The sequence below is a fragment of the Cervus canadensis genome, chromosome 28 (genome assembly GCF_019320065.1).
Source record: "Cervus canadensis isolate Bull #8, Minnesota chromosome 28, ASM1932006v1, whole genome shotgun sequence".
NCBI classification, from domain to species: domain Eukaryota; kingdom Metazoa; phylum Chordata; class Mammalia; order Artiodactyla; family Cervidae; genus Cervus; species Cervus canadensis.
In genome coordinates, this window is record NC_057413.1 from 50,838,065 (window position 1) to 50,864,783 (window position 26,719).

Genomic DNA, 26,719 nt, shown 5'->3' on the forward strand with positions numbered 1-26,719 from the left:
GTTGGATTAGACAATCCGTAACAAGGATTGTATACTATCCTCATACTCTATGCATTAATAATAATGCGTACTCTATGCATTAATAATAAACTAATAATAAACTAAACAGCTTGGAGCTCATAATAGCTACAAACCTGGTGGGAAACTGTAGATTTTGAACAATGTATAAGATATGATAGTTCAACACATTTGATGAAAAATCTTAAGTATGTCAGGTATCACTTCAATGGGTCTCCCCTTCAAATCACTGATAGAGATGCTGGGTTTTATGTTTAAAATGATGGTTATGCTGTAAAATACAACATTCCCAGTAAAATACAACATTGTTGAAATATTACTAGAAATTGATCAAATTTAAAAAAAAACACAAGCTACACATTATGATTCTATATATTCTATATAAAGGAGTATGATTGAGCAAATAATAATGAAAATACATGTGTAAGTAGCACCCTAACAACCCCCAGTCTCATAGAGAAAGTATCACGTGAACTGATACCCATCACACTGATCTCATCCATTGAGCTTAAATGTCAGGCCTGCTGTGAAGGATACCTTAGCAGAGTTATAAAGTTCATGTCCAAACTCTGTGACTTCCTCTGGTTATCTCTAAGTTGGCTGAGAATTTCATGACCACCAAGCTGGAACCAGAGTCAAAAAGTCAAGAAAGGCCAGGTGAAACCCAGGCCAACTTTTGCTGGTGAGTACAAGGAAAAATAATTATAAATAAATCTCATTGTTCCCCCTCCCTTCCCTGGCCTCTGTCTCCAAAACCACCTCTTAAAAAAGGAATGTTCTGAGGCAAAAGAATGCAATTGTTACCCTTGAATTTGTAGATGCTTTTTGTTTTTGAGTTTTGGGCAGTGTGGCATGCAGGATCTTAGCTTTCCAGCCAGGGAAGGAACCCTCGCCCCCTGCAGTGGAAGCACAGATTCTTAACCACTGGACTGCCAGGGAAACTCCTATAATTCCTCTTAAACTGTAAATAATTGACGATGATCCTATTAGACTGGGACCACTGTGATGAGGGCTTCCCAGGTGGCGCTGGTGGTAAAGAACCCACCTGCCAATGCAGGAGACATAAGAGACATGGGTTCAGTCTCTGGGTCGGGAAGATCCCCCGGAGGAGGGCATGGCAACCCACTCCAGTATTCTTGCCTGGAGAATCCCATGGACAGAGAAGCCTGGCGGGCTACAGTCCACAGGATTGCCAAGAGATACAACTGAAGCGACTTGGGACGCACACACCGCTGTGATGGGAGACCTGTTTGTGCATTTCTCAAGGGCTTCGGGTCCAGGAAGACAGCAGAGGAGGATGGAATCCAGCCTGCCCACCACCTGCCTAGCCACCCACAGCTGCTCAGGTCTTTTTCGACCCCATCAACAGAGCATTTTCACAAATTTGCCTGCCTGGCCACAGGCCGTGTACCCTGAGATGGCGTTTGCCCATCGAACAAGTCACAGAGTCACTGAACAGGCTATCAGTAGCTCTGATGAAAGCCATGTGCACTGGGTTCCAAGTACCTTCTTTTTTCCAAAAGGGGGAGAAAGTGCCAAGTCCCTGTCTAATAGGATCCCAGTCTCATCAGAACATGGCAGCCGTTTTTCCCCGGGTGGCATCAGGAATACACACTCACCCTGCTTGGTACAGAAACCAAATACTCTCAACTCTCTGCATCGGGCCTAATTCTTCCCACTGCCTCAATTATTTCCAGGCTGTTAAGTGGGGCATTTCGAGTGGCTTGTCAGGCGCCTGAGCCCCAGGGGGGTCACTCAGTGCTGTGGGAAAGCAAGCCACTAAATATGCCTCTGGAATATTTTAGTCACTTCAAGAAAGGTTACGGTTCCAGGGAGTGTCCTGCAACAGCTTTCAAATCTGGCCCATGCTGGGCTCTCATCTGGCAGGTGTCCCCAAGTGATTAGCGGTGACTAATTATGGTTCCCAGTCCTCCTCCAGGGAAAAAACAGAAGTAATGTATTGAGTACAATGATAGGCACTGCCTTTTTACAATTTAAACATTCTTGAAAACAACAAACAAATCTGTCAACATCACCAAGGCTGACACAAGAGAAATGGTGAGACTCCAAAATATTCCTTGAATATCTGGTATTTAATATAACAGTTTTTACTTTAATATTTAAAATTAATGCTCGGTTATCCCTTCCCCACCCTTAGGTCACAACAGTTTACTTAATTTCTTTCAAGCTATATTCAGCAACACAAACTACAGTAAATTATTATCCAATTGTTCATCCTTTGCTACATATCCTTAGCATGAGCATTTTTTTTTTTCAATCAGCTTTAAAGGATCCCTGTAACAAGTTTCCCAAGGTCTTCTAAAGAACTGGATTTCTTCTTTCCTTGCTGCCTTTTCTCTTTTCTTATTTCTCCCTTTTCTTTTCTAGGAGTCATTATGGAAATAAACGTGTTTAAGATTTTTTTACGCTCTTGGCTTACTAAATAGGTCATGCTGCATGCATGCTAAGACGTTTCAAGTTGTGTCCAACTCTTTGCGACCTATGGACTGGAGCCTGCCAGGCTCCTCTGTCCATGGGATTCTCCAGGCAATACTGGAGAATTCTCCAAGAAGCCCTCCTCTGGGGGATCTTCCCTACTCAGGGATCAAACTCACGTCTCCTGTGTCTCCTGCATTGGCAGGTGAGTTCTTTACCGCTAGTGCCACCTGGGAAGCCCACTAAATAGGTCAGTTGCTTCTAAAAACTTAAAATACCATGTAGATACAAACTGACAAAACAGGTTTATTCATGTGTGTCATATCTTAACTATAAGAGTGATGTGGACTCAATGTACTGACATTTAATTTGCATCTTGCTATGAAATCACTTGAGATCTCTTTGTCTTACATGTTTTGACTTGAATGTTGTGCTATGAATGGCCAACTTTATTTCTATAACTGATGTTTCCCAACGTATGGTGGATAATGAACTAGACTTAAACATTCAGAGGTCTCACTCAACTCTTTGCTGTTTCTCTAATTAATGAGCCAATCCTGGCTAATTTGTACCTTCATTTAGTCACCACTGAAGTGGAGATCCAACTCATTACTGACTGAGCACCTATGATACCTGAGATCCAGCAAGGTGATGGAAATACAACGAGGAAAAATATAAATTTTGACTGCCTTCTAGAACTTCAAAGTATAGAGAGGAAAAATCCAAATGAAGAGAAGCAAAATATGTGGGAGCAGCATAAATATTTTACAACAGAAGCTCCTCTGAGTTAAGAAAACCATGAGCGTGGAACAATGTCTATCTCCCTGATGGACCAGGAATCTTTTGTCTTGACCGAGAACAGATCATGAGTCAGGGACCAGGTAAAAGGATGAGGGCAGGATGAGTAGTGACCACAGGTCAAAGTCAGAGCTTTCAACTGAAGACATTCAAAGAAGGAGATTCAGAGACTGTCAGAGTTTGACTCAGTAAGGTCACCCATGCAGCATCCATGCCAGGGTTGTCATGGAAATTAAAGGGCTTAATGTCTAAAAAACACTCTGAAGAGTATCCAGCACCTTGCTCCAAGCTGTGTAAGGTTTGCTGCTGCCATTACTATTATCATTATTACTATTATTAAACTAAACAAGGGCTTCCCAGGCAGCGCTTATGGTAACCTGCCTGCCAATGCAGGAGACATAAGAGACATCGGTTCAATCTCTGGGTGGGGAAGATCCCCTGAAGGAAGACATGGCAACCCATTCCAGTATTCTTGCCTGGAGAACCCAATGGACAGAGGAGTCTGGTGGGCTATAGTCCATAAGGTCACAAAGAGTCAGATACGACTGAAGCGACTTAGCACACATGCATGCAAACTGAATGAGCCCACTCTGTCTTCAGTATGCCCTTTATCTCTAATCAACACAAGCATATCATTATGGGAAAAAAATATTTAATTGCCCTTGTTTATGACATTCCAGATTCCAGTGATACATTCATTCTTCTTGGTGAACATGGGCTGTGGGTGCATTTTTATATAGTTTACAGGTCCACAACTCACTCTCTGAAATTCTTAGGACCTGCTATGTTTGGAATTCAGAATTAAGGAATTTAGAACACAGTGTGGCATGCATGCCTCACATTATGTAATGATCCATCAAGTCTGGGGCAGTCCCTGTTGGTTAAAGACAGGAATATTTTTGCAATGAGATGGATGAATATTCACACTAGAAGAAGCTTCTCATCAATCCTGGTTAGATTCTGAATGATTTAGGTCAAGTGAGGTTTTGTCTTAAAATGGATTATGAAGTCTCAATTTCCAGAGCTTTTCAAATTTGGGTATAGCAGATAAAGAGATCGTGGGCCTGCAGCTATAAAGTACAATGGGAACATATACATCCCCTTACAGACTAAAAGCAAATCCTATGTGGGGAATCAAATAAAAATTGCAAGTCAACAAATTCACCTTCCAAAATCCTCGAGGGTGACCTCATAACGCTGCCAGTGTTGACTAGGTCACTGTGTCCTCAGTTGAGCTCTAGAAGGAGCTGGTGTATTCTATTAGTGGTGATGTTGAATGAAAGATATGTATCTTTGAACCTAGAATCACTCCAGCCACCCCCAAGGCACTGAGATGTTCCATTTATGAGAAGCAAGAAGCCTAAGAGCCATAGCACCAGGCCTCTGATCTTATGCCTTTTCTGGTAGGATATCATCTTTAAGTGGTTGGCAGAAATGCCCGTTTATTTAAAAAGCAAAACAAAACATAACAAAAACAACAAGAAAATCCTGTGTGCGTGTGCACGCATGCGTATATAGGGCAGTGAGTACAGTTGAAAATACGTATTAAATGCTCTTTTGATTTTAGCATCACTAGATTTATTATGTTTGTTTTCTTATTTGTTTTCTTCGGCAGACTTGAAGTTCAATGAGTCTGTGTTGTCTTGTGCACCACTGCATCCCCAAAGCCAAGCATCATACCTGTTTTCAATAAATATTTGTGTATGAAGAGGCAGTCACATAACGTTTAACAGCACAGACTCTGTAGGTTTGAATTCTTGCTCTGCCACTCCAGCTGTGAAATTGTGGACAAGCTCTCTGTGCTTCGGGGCCCTCATCTGAAAAATGGGGATCATCATATACACAGTATCAACCTAGCTGGACTCAGTGATAGTCTAACAACAAAGCCCCAAACCTCAGTGGCTTCAAGCAACAAAGGTTTTTCCTGTTGACGCTGTCCCTCTGCATGTCTACCACAGGTCACCCAGGACCCCGCTCTGGGTCATCCTTGTCCTCGGTCCACAAGCCAGGCTGCCTGACGGGGCTCACCGGGCACAGTGCCGATCACCGGAGTGGAGTGAAAAGAAGAGTCTTCCAACCCCGGTAATTAAAGGTCTCATGCGGAAGTGGCACAGACCAGTTCTGCTTAACACGGGGTACAACCAGCCAGAGTGGTACAGGGAACACAACCCCACCATGCGCCCAGGAGGCAGAAAGGCAGAAAGACACCACCCTCCTAGGGTTGTCATGGCGATTAACAGGCTTAACACCTGGAAAGCCGGGGCTCAGAAGAGTACCGAGCCCCTTGCTACATGCTATGTTAGGTTTTCTATTGCTACTATTATTATTGTTACTCTTGTTTCTATTGCTATTATTTCTATTATTATTGTTACTGTTGTTTCTATTGCTACTATTATTAAAATGAATTCAAAATTTTTGGAGGCCAATAACAACTCACCTCTCAGGTTTCTCCTTAATAAACTGAATCTGGCTAAGAATTTTATGATGGTTAGCGCACTGTTGCAATGAGTGCCAACGTCCCATGGAGCAGAGCCTTATCTATCTTGAGCACAGACGCAGAGCAGCCCACAGGGTGCCCCTCCAGCCTCCTCTGTCTGGTGCAGCCCAGTTGGATCCAGAAAGGCAAGCCAGGGGAAAATGCCAAAGGTGAACGACTCCTGATAACTTTTAGGTATTGCCTGCTGTGACGATCCCAGTTCTAAATGTGTTTGATACAAAAATATTTATGCTGCAAGCTGTAGCATGCAAACAGCAATCTGCATTTATTGGTTTCAGATGCCAATTTCCTCCAGCTCTGGTTCTCCTTTGTGTTATATAAACAAATCCCAACCATCTGGACCACAACGAACCACACTGAAGTATGCGCTCGCTTCTCGCAGAAGCAGCAAATCAAAATACAATCTCACAGAATTCTGCCTAACAGAAAATTGGAGTCAACATCATGGCCTCATGAAGCTGTTTGAAAAGAAAAATGTTCTGTAGATGTCAGAACTTAGAATTTAAATCGGTTGGCAGAAATGAGCATATCATAATATGTATCACGCTGATAAGCAGAAACAAACATAACCAGAAGATCATCTCCTATGGTGTTACTTATATTAAGAGCGGGCCAAGTCAGTAGTTTCTAAACTATCTCAAAAAGGAAAAAGGCTTAGGAAAAGTGTCTCTGACAAATGGGAAAATAGAGATTACTGCCAAGACTTAATCATAATAGAAAGCAAGAGCCTTAATTCCCACCAAGCTAAGGAAATTAAAATGTATGCTTTATAATAATCACAGCAAACAAGCTAAACTTGTTAAAACAAGCTAAACTTGTTTTCTTGATATGAACCAAGAAACAATGAATCAAAAGTAGATATGCTGGGACTTCCCTGGTGGTCCAGTGGTTAAGATTTCACCTTTCAATGCAGAGGATGTAAGTTTGATCCCTGGTCGGGGAGCTAAGACCCCACATGCCTCATGGCCAGAAACCAAAACATAAAACATAAGTAATATTGTAGCAAATTTAATAAAGACTTCTAAAAAATGGTCCACATTAAAAAAAAAAAATCCTTTTAAAAAAGTAGGCTTACCAAGAATAAAGAACTTCACCGAAACAACTTAACACCTACCTACTTGGATCTCTGAGATGAAAACCGAGCATCATTTCTGATGTCTTATCTCTCTGATGACTGCAGGCTCCTGAAGGCATTTTCCCAAAGCCAAATAATTTAGATAATCCCCATGGCTAGCCTTACCCACAGGCAGATACAAGTGCTAGAAAGCTTTCTTGACTGTTTTTCCTCTACCTAAAATTATCTCCACCAACAGTACCCCCAATGTCCACCCTTTGGAAAAGACTACCATCATTAGAATTCCTGGCTCAGATTCATGAACTTTAAACACGGTGGGAAGGATATTCTGAGAGAATGACGTACAGGACAAGTGAGTTTTGTTAAGACAGTGGGTGAAAAAGCGGAGGTAAAGAGAAGAACAGAAAAGTCTAGAATGAGAAGGAAAACATGTGGCAGTAAAATTGGGAGGCATGAGGCTCCTCAAATATTTTATTTTCCATTTATTAATAGAGTTGCAGTGATCATGCCTCTATTATCCATTTATTTGGTATCTGATTATCTTGCTTTGTCACCCCAAACTCTGATCATATAATTAAACAAAAACTGAATCTGGATCAGATTATTTGACGTCCCAGAGACTCTTCATGAATAGGGGCTATAAAAATTGCAGCAAAGTGGAAGACTTCTGTCTCATTTAGTAAGTTTAATTAAGTAGATATTGGCCAATTAGAAAATTTGCCTCCTTAGCTATAAAAATGTGAGCTACATCATTTGAAACTTATTCCATGGAATTATATCATATTGATTTCACCTCAATATTTTAGCAAGGTCATTTTAAAGCCCAATCCTATTTGTTAAACTGTGGTGTACCAACTTCATATAAAAATTAAATGAGAATATTTAGTAATCCATTATTCAATCACAGATCAGAATATCAAAATAGATGTGGGCAGATTCCCATGAACTCTCCCCAAGCCTCCATCTTTCTATGTAACCAATTCTGGTTCGGCTGATCAGCCATTCTTGAGCCTTTGAATGAGATTGGCTCTTTCCTAAATCTTTTTTGTTTCAACCAATCAAGAAATGTTTTATCAGGAAAGAGTCAAAACCCTCATTAAACCTCTAAGGAAAATCCTTATGATTGTTGATACTTAAATAGATGATGGAACAAGAAAATACAGAACTTTGTTTCATAGTTAATGTCAGGTAGATTTCAGGGAGTGATGACCTGCTCTGAATAAACTATGATCTGTGTTATAACCTGGTTATAAGTCAAGAGCAAAATTTGTAGTTTCTTTCAAAGAAGATATATGCCATTTTCTTGCTTCAAATAGTCTGGTGATTATAGCTCTGGATATTCTAATCACATATAATTCCCTGGACTTCAGGCTGTTTTTAGCTCATCATTTCAACTGCTCAACTATAAAATAATATCATTATAAAACTATCTTTATATGGCTTGAAATAATTCTTAATTCTCTGAGCTATCAGGATTGCTTACAAAACCAATAAAATCCAGAACAAAAACTTCCAGTAACTGTGTTCAGGCAACAGAGATTGGACTTCAGCAGTTGGCAAAAACAGCTCAAGTTTATGAAACAGCAATCATAAATCCTACCCTTAATCTAACACAGAATCATACTTTAATTCAGAAAAAAAGACCCTTTCCTCCCCCCAAAATATTGGCCATGATTTACAACATAGCCTAAAAGTACATATTTACAACTAGAATTCCACATTCACAAGATAAGTTTTGATCCATTCAGACTCTTAAAAGGTCAGAGAAAACCGAAGTGAACTTTACAAAGACTTCTGAAAGGAATATTTATCCTGACTCCCAAGAATACCTCCACTGAATCAAATTTGCTCTTAAAACAGAAGCTGCATTTTCTAAAAAATGCCTGTTCATAGACAACCTCATTCCCTAATTATTTCAAATCAAAGGGTTATGCATTTTCAAGCAAATTCTTACAACACACCCAAAACAATTCTACCTACTGAATCAAATTTGCTCTTAAAACAGAAGCTGCATTTTCTAAAAAATGCCTGTTCATAGACAACCTCATTCCCTAATTATTTCAAATCAAAGGGTTATGCATTTTCAAGCAAATTCTTACAACACACCCAAAACAATTCTACCTACTGTGGTATCAGCAAAGTAAGACTCAGATGGTCAACCAATTTCCCTTTCTAATAAATGCTGCAAGACTTGGGGCCCAATTTAAGAAGCCAATCTAAGAAGCCATCAAACTGCAGGAAGAGTAGGGGTGAAAGAGGGCTTGGCTTCAGGGAAAGGCAAATTAAGCCTGGGGCTGAATAATATGGGAAACTAAAACTTTTTTTTTTTTAACATCTGCTTCCTAAACCAAGGGTGTATCTCCTGCAATCACTATTTCTAAAATCTTTTTTTTTTTTTTTTTTGCTGTTGGACAGACCTCTGAGTTGCAGACAATGAGATCTGATTCAATGGAATCTCTCATAGAGTCTTGTCATGTGTACCTTCAACGTCAACTGATAATAGAACAGGCTTTTCTGCTCTTGCTATGCATGCCAAGAGGCACACCAAGTAAGCATTTTCAAAAACTTCCAAACCTCAACCACAAGGGAGCAACAGGAGTACTGAGGTACTGATGCTGCATTTCCTTCGATTTCAGGAGCAGAAGGTCTTCTTACCTTGCTCTCTTCCCCTTCAAACACCGACTGGTGGACGTTACACGCAAAGAGTGAGTTGGGGAGGTCGGTGAAGTCCGTGATGGCTTGAAAGGCCTCCTCCGTGAAACTCTGAGTCATGGCCCAGTCTCTGTCTATGCAGCAGAGCAAGAAGAGTCCTCCATCTTCCGGGATGTGGCCCTGCTGCCCCAGGCTCCTCATCCCAATGAAGTAAGAATCTCCCCTCATTCCTGAGGATACAGAGATGGGTGCGAGTTAGAATAGGATTTGATCCCTTATAGCTGGAGTGTCTGGGGCAGGGCAGAGTATGATTAGGAGAAGAGGCTGGGGCTCTTCATATTTTCCCCTTGATCTCTAAGTTACAACTTCCCAGACAAATTTGTTTCTGGGCAAGAATCCAGTCCCTGCTATGGGAAAAAGCCCCACTTGAGCAGGATTGGAATTTGAGGCTAGAGATACTAGCCCAGATGTCCAGTGTTTACTGGACTGGAGACCTAGGAAAACTACCTAGGTTCCCTGAGCCTTGCTTCCTTAGGAGAATCAAATGGACTCAAAATAAAAATGCAAATCACAAAGTGCTTTGATAAGTTACATGATGAATACAATACCACAACCATAACTACTAATGCTTATCAATACAATACCACAACCATAACTACTAATGCTTATCATTTCTTGAATTCCAGGAATTATTCTAAATGATTTCCATGCCTTAACTGACCTACTGACTCTCCACCACAGTCTGTGAGGTTGGTACCCATATAGCCCCATTTTACAGAGTGGAAAACTGAGGAACATTTAAGTAACTTTGACAGGGTCCATGAGAAAATGGCATGACCAGGCTTCAAATTCAGGGAGTTTGGCACACTAGAATTCACTCTCCAATACCGCAGAAATGAAGCAGATCAAAATTAGTACAAGTCTACATTTAAGGAAGTACAATCTATTTCATGACCACCTGAATCCTAATCAGGATAACTCTAATGGTTAACCATTTTTTCACAACGAGGATACACACACACACACACACACACACACACACACACGCACACACACACACACACGCACTCACAGATACCCTCTTCTGCCTAGGATGATTACATTAAGACATTTGTGAACACCAGATCTTAAAAAATCAGTCCTGGGCTTCCCTGGAGGTCCAGTGGTTGAGAATCCACCGGCCAACGCAGGGGACTTGGGTTTGATCTCTGGTCCAGGAAGATTCCACATGCCGAGGGGCAACTAAACCCACTCGCTGTAACTGCTGAGCCCATGCACGCCAGCGCCCGAGCTCCGCAACCAGAGAAGCCACCACAATGAGACAGCAGGCCCTGCTCACCACAACTAAGAAAGCCCTAGCGCAGCAACGAAGACCCAGTAAAGCTAAAGTAAAATAAACACACAAATTAAAAAAAAAAATCAGTACGATCCTAACTGATCCATGGTATACAGGTTGTTCTCCCTCAGCATCCCAAATACGAAGCTTTCCAGTTTTAATCTCACCTATCTGTGCTCCGTCCTCATTCTATTATCTCAGCACCCCTTACACTCAAAATTTTACCCAACTGCAGCCAGTTGGGAGAGTTTTCCCAATTTTTGATCCATAATCCAATAGATTTTATCAGCCTTCCTGCATACTTCAATGACAGTTATCTACATTTTTATTTTGGATCTATTTTCATGCCTGTCATCATATTCTGTTCAAACATCACTAATTAAAGGTGAAATAACTTGCCCATGGGTACCCAGGTATGACTTCCTGGCAGTTACGATGTGGCTGCAGGATCAGCCTCCATTTTCCCCAGTCCCAGCAGTGCAGAACCTCAGGGTGAAATACAGGAAGGCAGTACTGCAAAATGTCACTCCATCCTCACCCAGTTTAGTTAAGACACAAATTCTAGATCCCCAGACAATATGGGTTTCTATATCTCATGGCACAGTGGTAAAGAATCTGCCCACCAGTGCAGGAGACTTGGGTTCAATCCCTGAGTTGGGAAGATCCCCTGGAGGAGGAAATAGCAACTCACTTCAGTATTCTTGGCCTGGAAAATTCAATGGACAGGGGAGCCTGGTGGGCTACAGCCCATGGGATCGCAGAGTCAGACATAACTGAACACGCACTTATATCTTTCTTGAACTCTGTAGTATTGTGAGGAGGTTGTTTTTTGTTTTCATTTTTCCTAGGAAAAAAGTCCAAATGGCAACCCAGTGCTTGATGGCAATATAAAAGATGCATTACAGATAAAATCTTAGAGTTGGTTAGGAACAGGAGCCAAAAATTAAAGAATTTGAAATAATAATTCAAAAATCAGATCACTACAATTGTGGAAAATAAAACAGTCATTCTGTATAAAACATAATAGAACTATTCCTGTATTCTAAATTTATCAAAACCCCAATTAATGCAACATTTTCTGTATTTAAATCAATCAAATACTTATTTTCAATAAAAATATGATACATGATTTAAGCTTTTATTTCATAATGAATCCAAAATACATGAATATTTGTAATTAGAAGAAAAAAATCAACAAAATACTTTAAAGTGTTTATTTCCCTTCATATTCATTTATACTGTTGCTTCAGATATTTTCTGAATATCTGTAATATATTACAGTGTAATATGCATATTAACTTTCATTTATTATTAGAGTACTAATAAGACTGAGCAACTGAACAACACAATTATTTTAACAGTAAAAATAATTACTAAGAACATTCAGACAGTTTTACAGGTTACCCTTGAACAAGGGGGGGGTGGGGGGGCACCAACCAATCACACAGTAGAAAATTCAAGTGTAACTTTACAGTCAGTTCTCCTTGTACAGAATTTCACATCTGTAGATTCAACCAATCCCAGATCCTATAGTACATATTTAGTGAAAAAAAATAAGTGGACAGATAAGTGGACCTGTACAGTTCCAACCCGTGTTGTTCAAAGGTCCGCTGTATTCACATCAATGGATCAAAAGAAAATCTTCTGATAATAAAGTTATAATCATCCAGTATCATGAAATATAGATATTGTCAATCCTGATCTAATTTTTTAGTCTGTCCTTCTTAGTTAACATTTTTTAAACTAATCTCAACGGATCCCATAATGTTCTCAAAAGAGTCTGAGAATGTTTCAATTATTTTTTTTTCAAAGAAAATTAAAATCCACTGCTGAACAAATTAATTAAATAGACCAAATATTAAGCCTCACTCAGGACTCATTTTAATCTACTCAAATAGCCTTAACTTCTGTTCTAAGCTGTAACAATACGATTACCTTCATGAGACTTTATTTTAAGCTCATTACTTTCAGTAAAGATTTAAAAGGTGAATGCATTTTTGGCAAACAACCTATCCTACTTACAAGGGGAAATATTTTTAAAGTCAGAGCTCTGAACAAAGAAACTCTGGTTTCTCTTTCCAGTTCCATTACCTACTCACCTTATAATTTGGAGAAGTCAACTAATCATTCTATGACTCCATTTATACTTATAAAACAGGAACAAAAACCTCTCTCTGCCTTCCTCAGCCAAGTAGGAAGAGGCTGAGGAATGAAATAGGAGTGAACACAAGTGATCAAGTCATTATTTAAGTCACTCATAAAAGGATATGTATAATACTAGGAAATACTATAAAAGCACATTATTGTGATCACTGCAAAGGAAAACTATTATGCTTTGGTATTGCTACTAACCTTTAGCAAACTCACATAAACAGAAAGAAACAGGGATGCTGGTAATTAAAAAGAACTCCAGCCACAATTGCCTACACAGCTTAAGAAGATTTACTTACATTGTCATTATTTCTAATCTGAGATTGGTCATCCAAAAGAGAACAGCTGCTTTCAGCTCAAATGGCATCTCTTCCGAGAGGGCTCCCTGACCTCCCCCAGCACCCGTGAATTTAGCATCCTTCCTCTGCAGGCCCTAAGTACCAGTGTAGCCCTCTCACGGCTCATTCTACACTGTGATTACTGTCTCTCCAACCAGGCTGGTATTTCTTGAGAGCAGAGACTGAACAGCCTTCACCCAAGATACCTTCAGGCTGGTTCATCTAGAAAGCCCTCAAATAATGTTTGACTGAATTAATGAATTATGGGAAAAGGACTCGCTGTCAGGAGATAACAGATCAGCAAATACATTACAATGACCAACTTAAAATATATACACTGGGTGGGATGGGGTGGAGTATACTTAATAGGTATACTTATGGATGACTCATTATTTTGTACAGCAGAAACCAACATAACATCATTAAGCAACTGTTCTCTAATTAAAATTTTAAAAAATATACACACAAATACATATATACTAATAATTCATTATTCATTTCAAATGTATAAACTACTAATAAAGATTAACCCACTCATTTCCAATGTAACTTTAAAAATGAGATGTAACAAGAACCACTCAAAGAATTCCTCTAGCTAAAATTAAAAATCTGTGGAGTATAATTAAGATAACATGTATGTTTTTTGATTACATGAGTTCACTGAAGAAAAAACTGAAAAAATTAGAGATGAATATAAAAAGAAAATAAAAGTAAACCATAATCCCACTATGCAGAAACTCTGCTAGTATTTTGGTATATTTAGACCCACCATTTTTGCTATGTATAATTTTGAAACCAAATCGAGAGCTTGCTGTTTAGTATCCCACACCAACACGGCCAGAAGCAGTCCCCTGTATCATTACATATTCTCTGCAAACATTAATTTTAATAGCCACATAGGATCCCAGTGTATAGATCTGTCATAATTTATTTAACCATTCTTCTGTTGTTTGACATTTAGAAAGGATGTGCTTCCATCATTACATGCCTGTGGAAAAGACAAACCACTATTCATTTTTAAAACATAAAGTCTCCCCCCAGAGAACCTCAAACCTTCTTTAGATGCAGAGAAGAGTCATCTTCATGAAATACTGGAAAGAGCCTCAGGGGTCTGCTTCTGTTCTGGTCCCACTGTAAGCTGTATGCTTTTGGGGCTGTGGTTTCCATGTTGGTAAAATGGAGAAAAAGCGTGGCCTTGTCTACTGTGAACAGTAAATGAGAGGAAGCAAGTGGATGTCTTTTGAAACCTCCGAAATAACACATGGATTAAAGTTATTTATTCCTATACATAGGTCATCGGCAGCAGAGGAACTGGCACTACAGAGGCGGCCAGCTATCACTATTAAGGGTGTATACAAGCTTCAGACTTTAGCGAATGTCCATGATGTTAAGCTCATGTCACTAAAATGAGAAACAAGGAGGGATGTCCCTGAATATTTGCTATAGTGTGGTTGGAGAGCCATTAGAAAGGAAGGATATTCATAAGGCAAAAGCAAGTAATTAAAAATTAAAAAAAAAACCCTGCCCATTCCCCAAACACCACCAATAGCAAAAAGAACTGTTTATTGAAAAGTAAGCAACAACGAGAATACAAGTGATTGAATTCCATTCATTTCATTGGAAGAGGAAACCTGGAGAGAGACAAGTTTTCAATGATTTCATTACTTCACTATACTGTGAAAATGATTTCATGATAGAACTTATCAAATAGACATTGAGTCCTGAAATGAAGCCAGTATGGTTCCTACCATGAAGACGAGCCACTGGACACTTAAGATACCTGTTGAGCATCAAAGTAGCAACTGAATAAATATTTGTGGCATAAATAAGTGAATATAGCCTCTCTCTCCAATAAACTTAGATGGTCTAGACATTATTGGGTTTCTACCCAAGGAATTAATCTTTCTAAAACTCCCACTTTTCATGCCTAACATTTTTTTTTAAAATATGGTATAATTAACATGTGTTCCCCATCCTGATCCCCACTGTAAAGTAATTAGCCTCCAACTAATAAAAATAAATGAAAAAAAAATATGGTATAATTAATATATACCGGGGAAGAGAACTCAAAGAGATATCTGATTCTGTTGGATATCATTGTCACAGTGTTATCAATAAGCATGAGAGGCAGATTTCTGAATTATAGAATTCTAAAAAACCCCACCTTTCTAGGAATGGGGCATAGCTCATGAGACCGGGGAGCCATGCATTTTGCCCATACGAGTTCTGATCTAGAAAGTCTTAAACTGGATAGAAGGAAAGGGAAATCACAAATAAGCACATGAATGCAGCAGAGAGCCAGTGCAAGAAAAATAAAAATAAGTATCCATTGAGATGCTCACGCTGGCTTCACTGTCAAGTAAAATCACCCGATTAATAGTGTGATGTCTGACCTATGAAAAAGGCTAACGCCATCTTGGAAGGGGTGGCGGGGTGATAATATCACTTTTTGAATTTTTTATTTTCGTATACTTCATTTTGGCCACACTGGGTCTTTGTTGCTGCAGTCGGCTTTCTCTAGTTGTGGCGAGTGGGGGCTATTCTTTGCTGTGGTGCACAGGCTTCTCATTGTGGTGGCTTCTCTTGTTGTGGAAGCTGGGCTCTAGGCATGCGGGCTCAGTAACTGCGATCCACAGGCTTAGCTACCCCACGGCATGTAGGATTTTTCCAGACCAGGGATCGAACCCGTGTCCCCTGTACTGGCAGGCGGACGGACTCCCAACCACTAGACCACCAGGGAAGTTCTGATAATATCATTTTGAGTTCTCTCAACATGGAGAAACCAACACTTTCGATTCTGGGTACTACTCAGGACAGAAAAACTGGAGATTTTTCCAACGGAAATTATTCCATCTTATGGAGGGGTCAAAAGTCATGTCCTCTAAGAAACAGGATCTCAGGGAGGCACAGCACAGGAAAGCGCAGGCAAGAATTTTTGAGTAACATCAGTTACCTTGAAACTCTGAAAGAGGAAATGTTATTTTTTTGTGCATGGCACTAAGAAAGTAGAAGTCAAACCAGAGGGAAAGAATTCAATTTAATAAAAGGAGCCATGGATCTTTGAACAACTCAGGTTACAACAGAAATGTCTTGCCTCATGTCTAAGTGAGCACCCTGTCCCAGCAACAGCCAATGAATAAGCCCCACAGAGAATCCTCATCTATCTCGTGAGGTGTCACGGAGAAAATCCAAGTGACAGCGTAACAGGCAGGAAGGCCAGGGGTCTCCAAACGGAGGAAATAGGCTGCAAGTGTCAGACATTTTTTATCTTTCCTTTAAGCGGCAGGAGGAAACAAACTACCAGTGTCAGATTTTTTTTTTTTTCCTTCTCCATACAAAATTAAAAGGAGGTTTCTTTATGGAAATGCTTTTCTTAAGCTATGTTAATGAAACTATGTGTTTGCTTTGGAACTTGCCTTTCTTCAAAATGGTTCCACCTAAGACTAACTTTGTTTCTTTTCTCAAACTTTGGGCTAATAATAGCTCAACAAACCAGTACTCATATGGCTGGGGGATGACACACCTCATGCCATCCTATCTCAAAAATGCATATTGTCCAGAATTGAAAGAGACACGTGCACCCCAGTGCTCATCGCAGCACTGTTTACAATAGCCAGGACATGGAAGCAACCTAGATGTCTATCAGCAGATGAATGGATGAGAAACCTGTGGTACATATACACAATGGAATATTACTCAGCTATTAAAAAGAATGCATTTGAATCAGTTCTAATGAGGTGGATGAAACTGTGGCCTATTATACAGAGCAAAGTAAGTCAGAAAGAAAAACACCAGTACAGTATAACAATACATATATATGGAATTTAGAAAGATGGTAACGATGACCCTATATGCCAAGACAGCAAAAGAGACACAGATGTAAAGAACAGACTTTTGGACTCTGTGGGAGAAGGCGAGGGTGGGATGATTTGAGAGAATGGCATTGAAACATCTATATTACCATATGTGAAACAGGTCGCCAGTCCAGGTTTGATGCATGAGACAGGATGCTCGGGGCTGGTGCACTGGGATGACCCTGAGGGATGCGATGGGGAGGGAGGGGGGAGGGGGGTTCAGGATGGGGGACACAGGTACACCCATGGCGGATTCATGTGAATATATCGCAAAAACCACTACAATACTGTAAAGTAATTAGCCTCCAATTAAAATAAACAAATTACTTTTTTAAAAATGCATATTGTGGGAGAGGGGCCTGGTGAAACTCCGTCAGCCTTGAGGGGTCTCTCTTATCTGATTAACGGCTTTCTAACAGATATAAAACAGCTTGCTAACACTAGCAAGGGGGGTTCCCCGTCCCCCTTATGAGGTCTATGTCAAAAGCTTTCTCTGTCTCTTGTCATTTTAATAAAACTCTGCTATACAAAAGCTCTTGAGTGAGCAAGCCTGGTCACTGGTCCCGAAGTCAGACCTTCTTCTTCGAAGATCATGAATCCAACACCGCTCACCGTAAGCTAGCACAAGGACCAGGGAGGTGTCTGGCTGACACTTCTTTTGAAGGTCCCTCCTCACCTTGACAATTTTATCTTTCCATGACTGGAAGAGGGTTTCCCTGGTGGCTCAGACTGTAAAGAATCCACCTGCAATGCAGGAGACCTGGGTTTGATCCCTAGTTGGGAAGATCCCCTAGAGAAGGAAATGGCAATCCACTCCACTATACTTGCCTGGAGAACCTCATGGACAGAGGAGCTTGGCAGGCTACAGTCCAGAGGGTCACAAAGAGCTGGACACGACTGAGCGACTAAGCGCACACACATGACTGGAAGAAAATACACAAGAAAAGAGTTTCTGTTTATCTCCAGGATTAAAGGTGCTCAAGAAAGGAGACCTTATATATGACCTTCAACAAATATTTTCTTCAGGGCTGAAACCTTTATCTGATGCTCATAACAAACCTGCCTAAATTTTTTGTCTTCCAGTTTATTCAAACTAGAAAGCAAGGACTTAAAAAAAAAAAGGAAATAATTATTTACCAAGGGAGTAAAATGAGTAAAACATACTCAAAAGGAAACCCTTAAGTTTATTTTGCCTTAGACAAAAGAATATTAAGGATTCGACTCATCTGGTTTTTTAAATGAAGAACAGGAAAGTAAAGCTTTTTGCAACAAGGGCAATGAATAGGAAAAAGTGTGCCTTGGTTCCATGTTATAGCCAGCTGAGAAGGCTACATTCAGGAAACAGGATAAATGGAAATGATTAATGAATAATTCATTCTGATTTTAAATTCAGTTTTCATGGAAAAACAAGTAAATGGATTAGGGGAGATATGTTACTTTGGAAGAAGTTAAAGATGATCATGTCAGCTTGAATATTAGTGATCAAAACTAAGAATGTAATGTTGCATTAATAAATACTAGAAAGAAATGCTTACAGCTATTTTTTCAGTTGAATATAAGGGTTTGTGCGTACTATAGCACTTCAGTTGTGTCTGACTCTTTGCGACCCAAGGACCATAGGCTCCTCTGTCCATGGGAATTTCCAGGCCAGAATACTGGAGTGGGTTGCCATGCCCTCCACCAGGGGATCTTACTGACCCAGAGACTGAACTCATGCCTCTTACATCTCCTGCACTGGCAGGCGGGTTCTTTACCACTAGCATCACCTGGGAAAGCCCAAAGATAAGGGTAAATAAATCCAATTCAATTTTTGTAAAGAATAAAAACTTCAACCTAGGGACTTCCCTGGAGATCCAGGGGTTAAGACCACCTTCCAATGCAAGGTTCAATTCCTGGTAGGAGAGCTAAGATCCCACATGCCTCATGGCCAAAAAAATCAAAACATAAAACACATCAAACAAATTTTTTAAAAATTTAAAAAAGAAACCTCGACATATAAGTTTTACAGTGTTCAAAACCCCTTTAGCTCTAAAGTTAAATGATCTTTAATGATACCTGGGACAAAATAAGCTTATTAGAAAACAACTTACATGAATAAGGATAATCATTTTATGATGTATCATCAGCTTTCAGCTTTTGCCTGGCCTTATGGGTAAGGTCCGTTTGACGCCTAGTTAGAGCCTCTAGGGGACAAGGTAGGCCTTGTGCTCATTTCTGTCCATCTTATAGAGAGATTGAAGTATAATATTAGCAACAACAAACCATCCCAGCCATCCTGAGCTACAAAGGAGAGACAGGATATTCTTAGGCTGTGCTCCAGAGAAACCCATTCGAGCTCTTTCTGAAATATAATGGAGCCTATTTAATTCAGTCGCAGAATCTTCACACCCACTGAGCGGTGTGAACCTCATGCTATTCTTGATCCCATTTGGGATCAGTCTTAAAAGAACGAGGAGCACGCAGTGTTCAACTCGTGGTTTTTCAAAAGAAATTATCCACATTCCTCACTCCTGGCTCCCTTTAGGACACCTTCTGGGACCACTGTTCCACGTGAAGCTCCCACAGGACAATAATTCAATTAATTCAAGTCCCCAAGGAAGCAGCTTCTTATACATTTTTTATGAAGTTTTTTAAAAAAGCAAGCTGTTGCCACCATCTCCTTTTGCATTGGATTCAACAGCAGAATCCAGGACTACAAACCCACCCATCCTAACATCTTTACACCTTCAGGGTTTTAATGTCCATGGTCTCCCAAGACCACCTGCAAATTCTGTATATTTTTCTTTTTTTTTCTGTATATTTTTCCAATGGACAAAACAAAAAGGGAAGGAAAACCATCACATTTGCCCAGGGTCAGATGGGACAGGCAGTTAATGGAATTTTGTATTCCATTTCTGCAGCCCTTATTGACATCATCCAGAAAATGTGTTCCAAACAGGCTTTCAGCAAAGGAAAAGAGTCAGGGAAGGAAACAATACCTTTAAAGAAGGGTACAAGGGTGAGGGGGCTTCCCAAGTCTATAGTGGTAAAAAAAACTGCCTGCCAATGCAGGAGACACAGGAGACGCAAGTTCAGTCCCTCGCTCGGGAAGATCCTCTGGAGAAGGAAATGACAACCCACGCCAGTAATTCTTGCCTGGGAAGTCCCTCCTCCATGGGACAGACGAGCATGGTGGGTTACAGTTCATGGGGTCGCAAAAGCGTCAGACACAGCTGAGCGACTGTGGATGAGAAGGTTGCTCTTAAAGACCAGAAAATCTGTTTCTATAAAGAATACCCTACAATAAACCAGAGATTTGTTGAAACAAACAAGCACTCACCCAAAAGAGAAGAGGTTCTATCATCACATCAGTCAAGGCCCCAGTGGAAAACAGATGGCATGCTCAAGAATTTGAAAAGAATTTGATAAAGGAGCTGCTGACAAAGGTGTGGGCAGGCTCTAGGGAAACCACGAAAGAGAGTGCAAAAGCCTGGGCTAGCACCATTCCTAGGCAGTAAGAGGGGAGACGAGCGGAGTGGTTTCCAGAACCAGGATGCAGAGGGCTGAGTGGAAAGGGCACCCAGCAGACCTTGGTTTGGGGGTACAGCCAGTCCTCAGTGCCACCACAGACAGGCTCTTTGTGGGGGGAGTCAGTGTTCCCATCTTGCTCTTTCTCTGACCCACTGGCATCTTGCCTTGGCGAAACTCAACTGGGAACCAGAGAGCAAGGGAGCTGGGATGTGAAGTACCTGGGTCAGCCTCTGGGGCACAGAGTGGATGGACGGAGGCTCTCTGTCTCTTTACTTGGGACCAAGAGAAGAAATCAAACATGGTCTTCTTAACTGAGTGGCAGTCTAGAAGTATGATGGGTTAATTTCAGTAAAACTCATTCTAAAAATGTATAATGTCACAGATTCACCATTTCTGATGGCCTTTTTCTTAAAAGCAAAAAGACAGAAAGGGGAACCGGCAGCTCTGTTCCCAGACTGATGCCTGCCCCGCTGTGGAAGAGGTATTCCTGAGCCCAGGACAGAGGCAGATGATCACCCTCTCATCCTGGCTCTAAGAAGAAGCTTAAAGGAAGCCCCAAGCCTCCAGAGGAGCCAAGTAATTATATGCAAAATAACTTCACAGAAGGATGCCGCTTCTAAAGGGAGCAGCAAGGCAGGTGAAGGTTACTATGGTAACCAAAGTAAGATGTCATCTTTCCCCTTCTGTTTTCAGATGGGACCTAGGGGACTGGGGCGAAAGGGCAGAGAGTTAAAGAGGCTGCACCCTCAGGAAAATACAGCCAAGAAGGGTCTGGGTTATTCAGACATTCTAATAAGAAAGGAAAGCCAGACAGGAAAGCTGCCAGGGGAGGGGCGGGGTATGGAGAGCCGCTCAGAACTCACTAGGAGTCCAAGAAGGCAGGTGACACTGTCTCTAATTAGATTAGCAGATAACAATCAGCATGATTGTAAGCTCTTTTTAATACAAATATAAAAAGACCTGGTGGGCTACAGTCCATGGGGTCGCAAAGAGTCAGACACGACTGAGCAACTCACACACACAAAGGGACTAGGAAGAAAGATTAGTAAACCTATCTCAGTACCCAGCATATCCTATGGAAATTTTTCCCTCAAATATAGCTCAGTGTTCATGTCACCACAACGTTAAAAATCTTCCATAACTCCCTAAGATCTAGTAAATTCAATAAAAAGGATTTTTCCACCCAGCAAACTCGGACACCTGCAAGAAGATGACTGTCTTCCTGCCCAGATGGATCTTACTCTCTTGTCAGTGTGAGAAAAAAAAGTCTTAAGTCAAGGCATCAGCCTCCAGCTCTGTCAACAAGGACAATAATAACAACGACAACAGCAGTGATGCTGGGCTTCCTTTGTTCTGAATGCTTTATCTGTATCAAAATATGGACAGCTGTGTGGTCCTGACCAACACACTCAAGTTTTCCTTGCTTCTCTGCCTTAGTACTGGCCCCCAGCACCTCCTACTGACATCTCGCTCATCCTGAAATTCACACCTGGGGCTACCGCCTTCACACCCCACTGTGAGCCCACCTACAGCAGTCAAGGCCACCCCTCGGTGACCCCCTTAATCTATCCCATGTCTGTACCCCTCATGACACCTTGTTGCGCCTCACCTAGTTTTATCTTCTGCTCTCCACTGAGGACAAGGGTTGCGTCTTTTCCACCCGTAACTCCTGTCGCTGCTAAAGAAGACCTTACTCTGGAAGGTAACCTCTGACATTTCTTTGTGATTTTTAAAATTTATTTATTTTGGGCGGCACTGGGTCTTTGTTGCTACGCATAGGCTTTCTCTAGTTGCAGCACGCAGGGGCTCCTCTCTAGCTGTGGTGCCCAGGCTTCTCCTTGCAGTAGCTTCCCTTGTTGCAGAGCACGGGCCCTAGGCACATGGGCTCAGTAGCTGTGGCACACCGGCTTAGTTGCCCCGAGGCATGTGGAATCTTCCCAGACCAGTTATGAACCTATATCCTCTGCACTGGCAGGCAGATTCTTAACCCCTGGACCACCAGGGAAGTCCCCTGATATTTCTTGAATTGAATGGAATTCAGGAGTCCTGCCTTTGACTCTCAGCTCCCCAAAATACCCGTTGTCTAACAGTAGGCAATTACTTAATCCCTCTGTATTCAGTGTCTTCACCCCTGACATATGGAAAACAGGAGCGTTTATGCCTTAGAGTGCTGTTTGAGAACTTAACAACAAACCCAATAAGGCATTTAGGGCAATGGGACAAAAAGTCAGTGCTCGATAATTATTAACTATGATTAGTATGGGCCATCTTAGTTCTGTCATATGACACAGGTCTCTTCCTCTCTTTCCTAGAGTCATCAGTCTTTTTCCCTGTAGAGAGATGAAGTGTAGACTTTGGGATTGCTTCATTGGATCTGAATCCTGGTACAACCACTTCCTGGCTGCAGGACATTGGACATGTTACTGAACATCTCTGGGCAGCGTATGCAACGTGAGGGCCATCATGGTACTGACTTCATAGGGTTGTTATATGGATTAAAGGAACTCTTGTTGTTTAGTTGCTAAATTGTGTCTGACTCTTTCGACCCCATGGACTGAAGCCCACCAGGCTCCTCTGTCCATGGGATTTCCCAGGCAAGAATACTGCCATGGAGTGGGTTGCCATTTTCTTTTCCAGGGGATCTTCCCCGCCTAGGGATCGAACCTGCATCTCTTGCATTGGCAGGAGAGTTCTTTACCACTGAGCCAGCAGGAAGCCCAAAGGAACTCTAAAGTCAAACACACCCGGATTCTAATCCAGGCAATCCAGTCCCAGTGCTGAGTGACCACAGCGGGACAGTGGTCCCTGGTGCTGGGGTCTGAATCCGCCTTCTGCCGCTATTTTCCTTGGTGATTTTAGGCAAGTTAGTTTCATTTTTCATAGCTATGATTCAGGATAATGGAGAGGCCCAAATGAGATCCTCGTGGGCCCATATCGGGACCAGAGTTCTGCGACAGTAATCACTCAGGAGATGTTAGCATCTGCTGACGCTGACTGGCACGCATTATTCTCACGGTCATCACACTTTCACATCTTCATCTCTCTCAGATAACTGTTTACTTCCAAAGAAAGGCATATTGTGCAGTAAGTCCAGAGTCTGACATAACTTCGGGCCAAGATGAAGAACTTTTCTTCAGTTTCTCAGCCCCCGAACTTGGCTGACTAATCCATGTTCCCTGCCTGAGTTTTACCTGCCATTCTCTTTCCCTTTGAACACCATTTTCCAACTTGGATAAAAATGCCATCGGCGCTTAACCACAGGCTCTGGGGTTCCTTCCCAGGAAGCTCTCTGCCCTTACTGCTTTCCCCACCACTAGCAAAGCATCTTCCACCCTGGGAGGGCCACTCAGCCTCTCCTTTCTGCCTCCTGTCTGCACATGTGTTGTTATTGACAACATTTGGCAAAGCGAACCCATTTATTCATGTTTTTACATCACCTCCCATATGGTGAGCATCCTTGCTTCTGTCTGTAATAGTCTGTGCCCAGCACGGCTCCCAGTCCACAAGACAAAAGCAATGAAACATCACTACCGCGACCCACAGCCACTGCTATTCTCTCTCTCCATCTCTCTGTCCCCTCTCTCTCGCCTAATAGATGATGCAGAGCCCTGCTCATCTTTCATTACCATTTTCTCAACTTAGTGACTTCCCGAGTCTCAGATTTTCATTGGTCTCCTGCTGTGTTAAATGCAGAAGGATGAGGGTTCTCCCCCTCCCTTTTCATTGCTGGCGCAATTCACCAGTTCACTCTTGGTCTGAAAGTAAGTCATTGTCCTGATGGTATCAAGTCACTTTTTAAATCCTTCCCTTCTTTTTATTTCCTGTGGTTGCAGATGTTTTCTTTTTCTCCCTCCTTCCTTCCCTCCCTCCCTCCCCCAACACCCCCTTCTCTCCGCCACTTCCCTCTCTCAAGCTTACAATCACAGTCATCACAGTACCTGTTAGGTTCCTAAAGGATCAAATGCAGATTGCACGTGTGCATCGTGGGGAACAAGAGCACACCTCTTCCTCTCTAGATGGAGCTGCCTGCCCGCAGCCTGTTTATCCCAGGCCACCAACTGAGACGCCAACACAGGCTGGGCAGTCTTCCTCCACACTGTCAGAAAGTCACAATTCCGGACGATCCATAATTAGTTCCTCACTTCTGGTGCCATGTGTTGTTTACAAGAAAGACCTGACCCAGATTCTAGCTTTACAAAAAAAAAAAAAAAACAAGCTGAAACCTTTATGAAAGTCCTTTCTGGTCAGCTGCAACTGGGACCAGTTGTTCTGAGGGGCCAGCTCATCTTATCTCTCTGTCTTCCAACAACCAACCAGGGGCCAGGCTCGTGAGAACAGAACTTGGTTGGTAGGAAGGTTTCTGGGGAAAAGCTCCAGAAGGTCATGGGAGACAGACTGAGCCAGTGGAGGAATCAAGTAATAGCAGCCAAGTGAGCTTAATCACTAATAGACCTTTTAAGAATGGGTGACCACCTTTCCCAGCTTCTACACTGCCTTACTCCAAAGACCATGCTTGAAATGAAATGTGAGGATGGTGTATGTATATAATCCCTCTACTTGACCAAAAGACTAGATGGAAACACTTGTAACTTTAATGAGCTGAACCTTCATGGTGGGTACCATGATAATCAAGACGGCGGCTTCACCATTTCAGGCTACAGGCTCCTGACAAGTACAACCAGAACAGTGAGAGAGGCCTGCCCAGTGTCGTTCCAACAGGACACTGGAAGCTCTTTACATCAGAGGAGAAAACTTGAGCCCCTTCTTCCTGCTCCTCTAGCCAAGTTCAGTTGCTCAGTTGTGTCCAACTCTTTGCAACTCCATGGACTGCAGCACGCCAGGCTTCTCTGTCTAACACCAACTCCTGGAGCTTGCTCACGCTCATGTCCATTGAGTCGGTGATGCCATCCAACCACAGAATTCTCCTGGAATTCTCCAGGCCAGAATACTGGAGTGGGTAGCTGTTTCCTTCTCCAGGGGATCTTCCCCACCCAGGTCTCCCACATTGCAGGCGGATTCTTTACCAGCTGAGACACAAGGGAAGCCCAAGTTACTGGAGCAGCTAGCCTATCCCTTCTCCAGCAAATCTTCCTGACCCAGGAATTGAACCGAGGTCTCCTGTATTGCTGGTGGGTTCTTTACCAACTGAGCTATCAGGGAAGCCCCCTCTAACCAAACCCAGCACCATTCCATATGTTTAACTGGAAAAATCAGCCAACAAAACGGAAGCTTCTTATTAAGATATCAAAGACAAGTATTTATGACTGGGTTCCCAAAACCTGATTCAGTACCAGGAATGGGGCAGTACAAAGGATGAAAATTAGTATTTGAGGCCAATCTGTCTTTCTGAGAGACTGTTGCTATTTGTCTCTTTATGTAGCTACTTCATTCTACCTTTCAGATGATGGTGTGAGTCACATAGTAGATACTCAAGAACATTTGTTACATAAATCTGGACAACTCTCTTTTTTTCCCTTCTCTCCACTAGGAGAGATATGGGAAGTGCATAATATGAGGGGGAAAGAAAGCAAGTCTAACTGACCACTTCGACATGGCCTGGCCTTGGCTTTGATGTGGGGAGGGTGAAGTCTGGTACAACACACACAGTCTTTGTTCCTTTGTTCTTGGCGTTGTCACCACTGTGTACCAGTCAGCACAGCCACCCTTCAGAGTACCTAGCAGTCTATTAAAATCTATGCAATGGGACTGCAGTATAGGACATTTGTCATTTTGTATACTTTAGAGAGGAGACTCAGAAATAGATCTGTGACAAAGAAAAAGGGAGTGAGCTCTGTAGATATAAGGGGAAAGACTTACCAGGTTTAAAAAAAAAAAAAGACAACTGGCAGGAAAAAAAAAAAGCCAACAGTGGCTGAAGTGTGATAGGAAGGGAGGGGGGGGAAGAATGAACTCAGAGGGAAAGCAGGAGGCCAGGACACACACAGCGCCTCACAGGCTACAGAGAAGGTTTTGCTTTTTGCTCTGAGATGATAAGCCACGGGAGGATTTCGAATGGAGAAGTTTCATAAACTGACCTCTGTTTTAAAATAATGT

The 26,719-nt window shown here is 41.8% G+C and overlaps 1 protein-coding gene across 1 annotated transcript in view; it reads right to left on the bottom strand.

Annotated features, from left to right (window-relative positions):
* The window catches only part of RCAN2 (regulator of calcineurin 2), a 266,653-nt gene that overhangs the window by 211,230 nt on the left and 28,704 nt on the right, over positions 1–26,719 (bottom strand). Inside the window, exon 2 of the mRNA XM_043449641.1 lies at positions 9,480–9,706. Within this exon, the coding sequence (XP_043305576.1) occupies positions 9,480–9,704 (225 nt within the window). The 5' untranslated portion in view covers positions 9,705–9,706. The remainder of the gene's footprint in view (positions 1–9,479; positions 9,707–26,719) is intronic.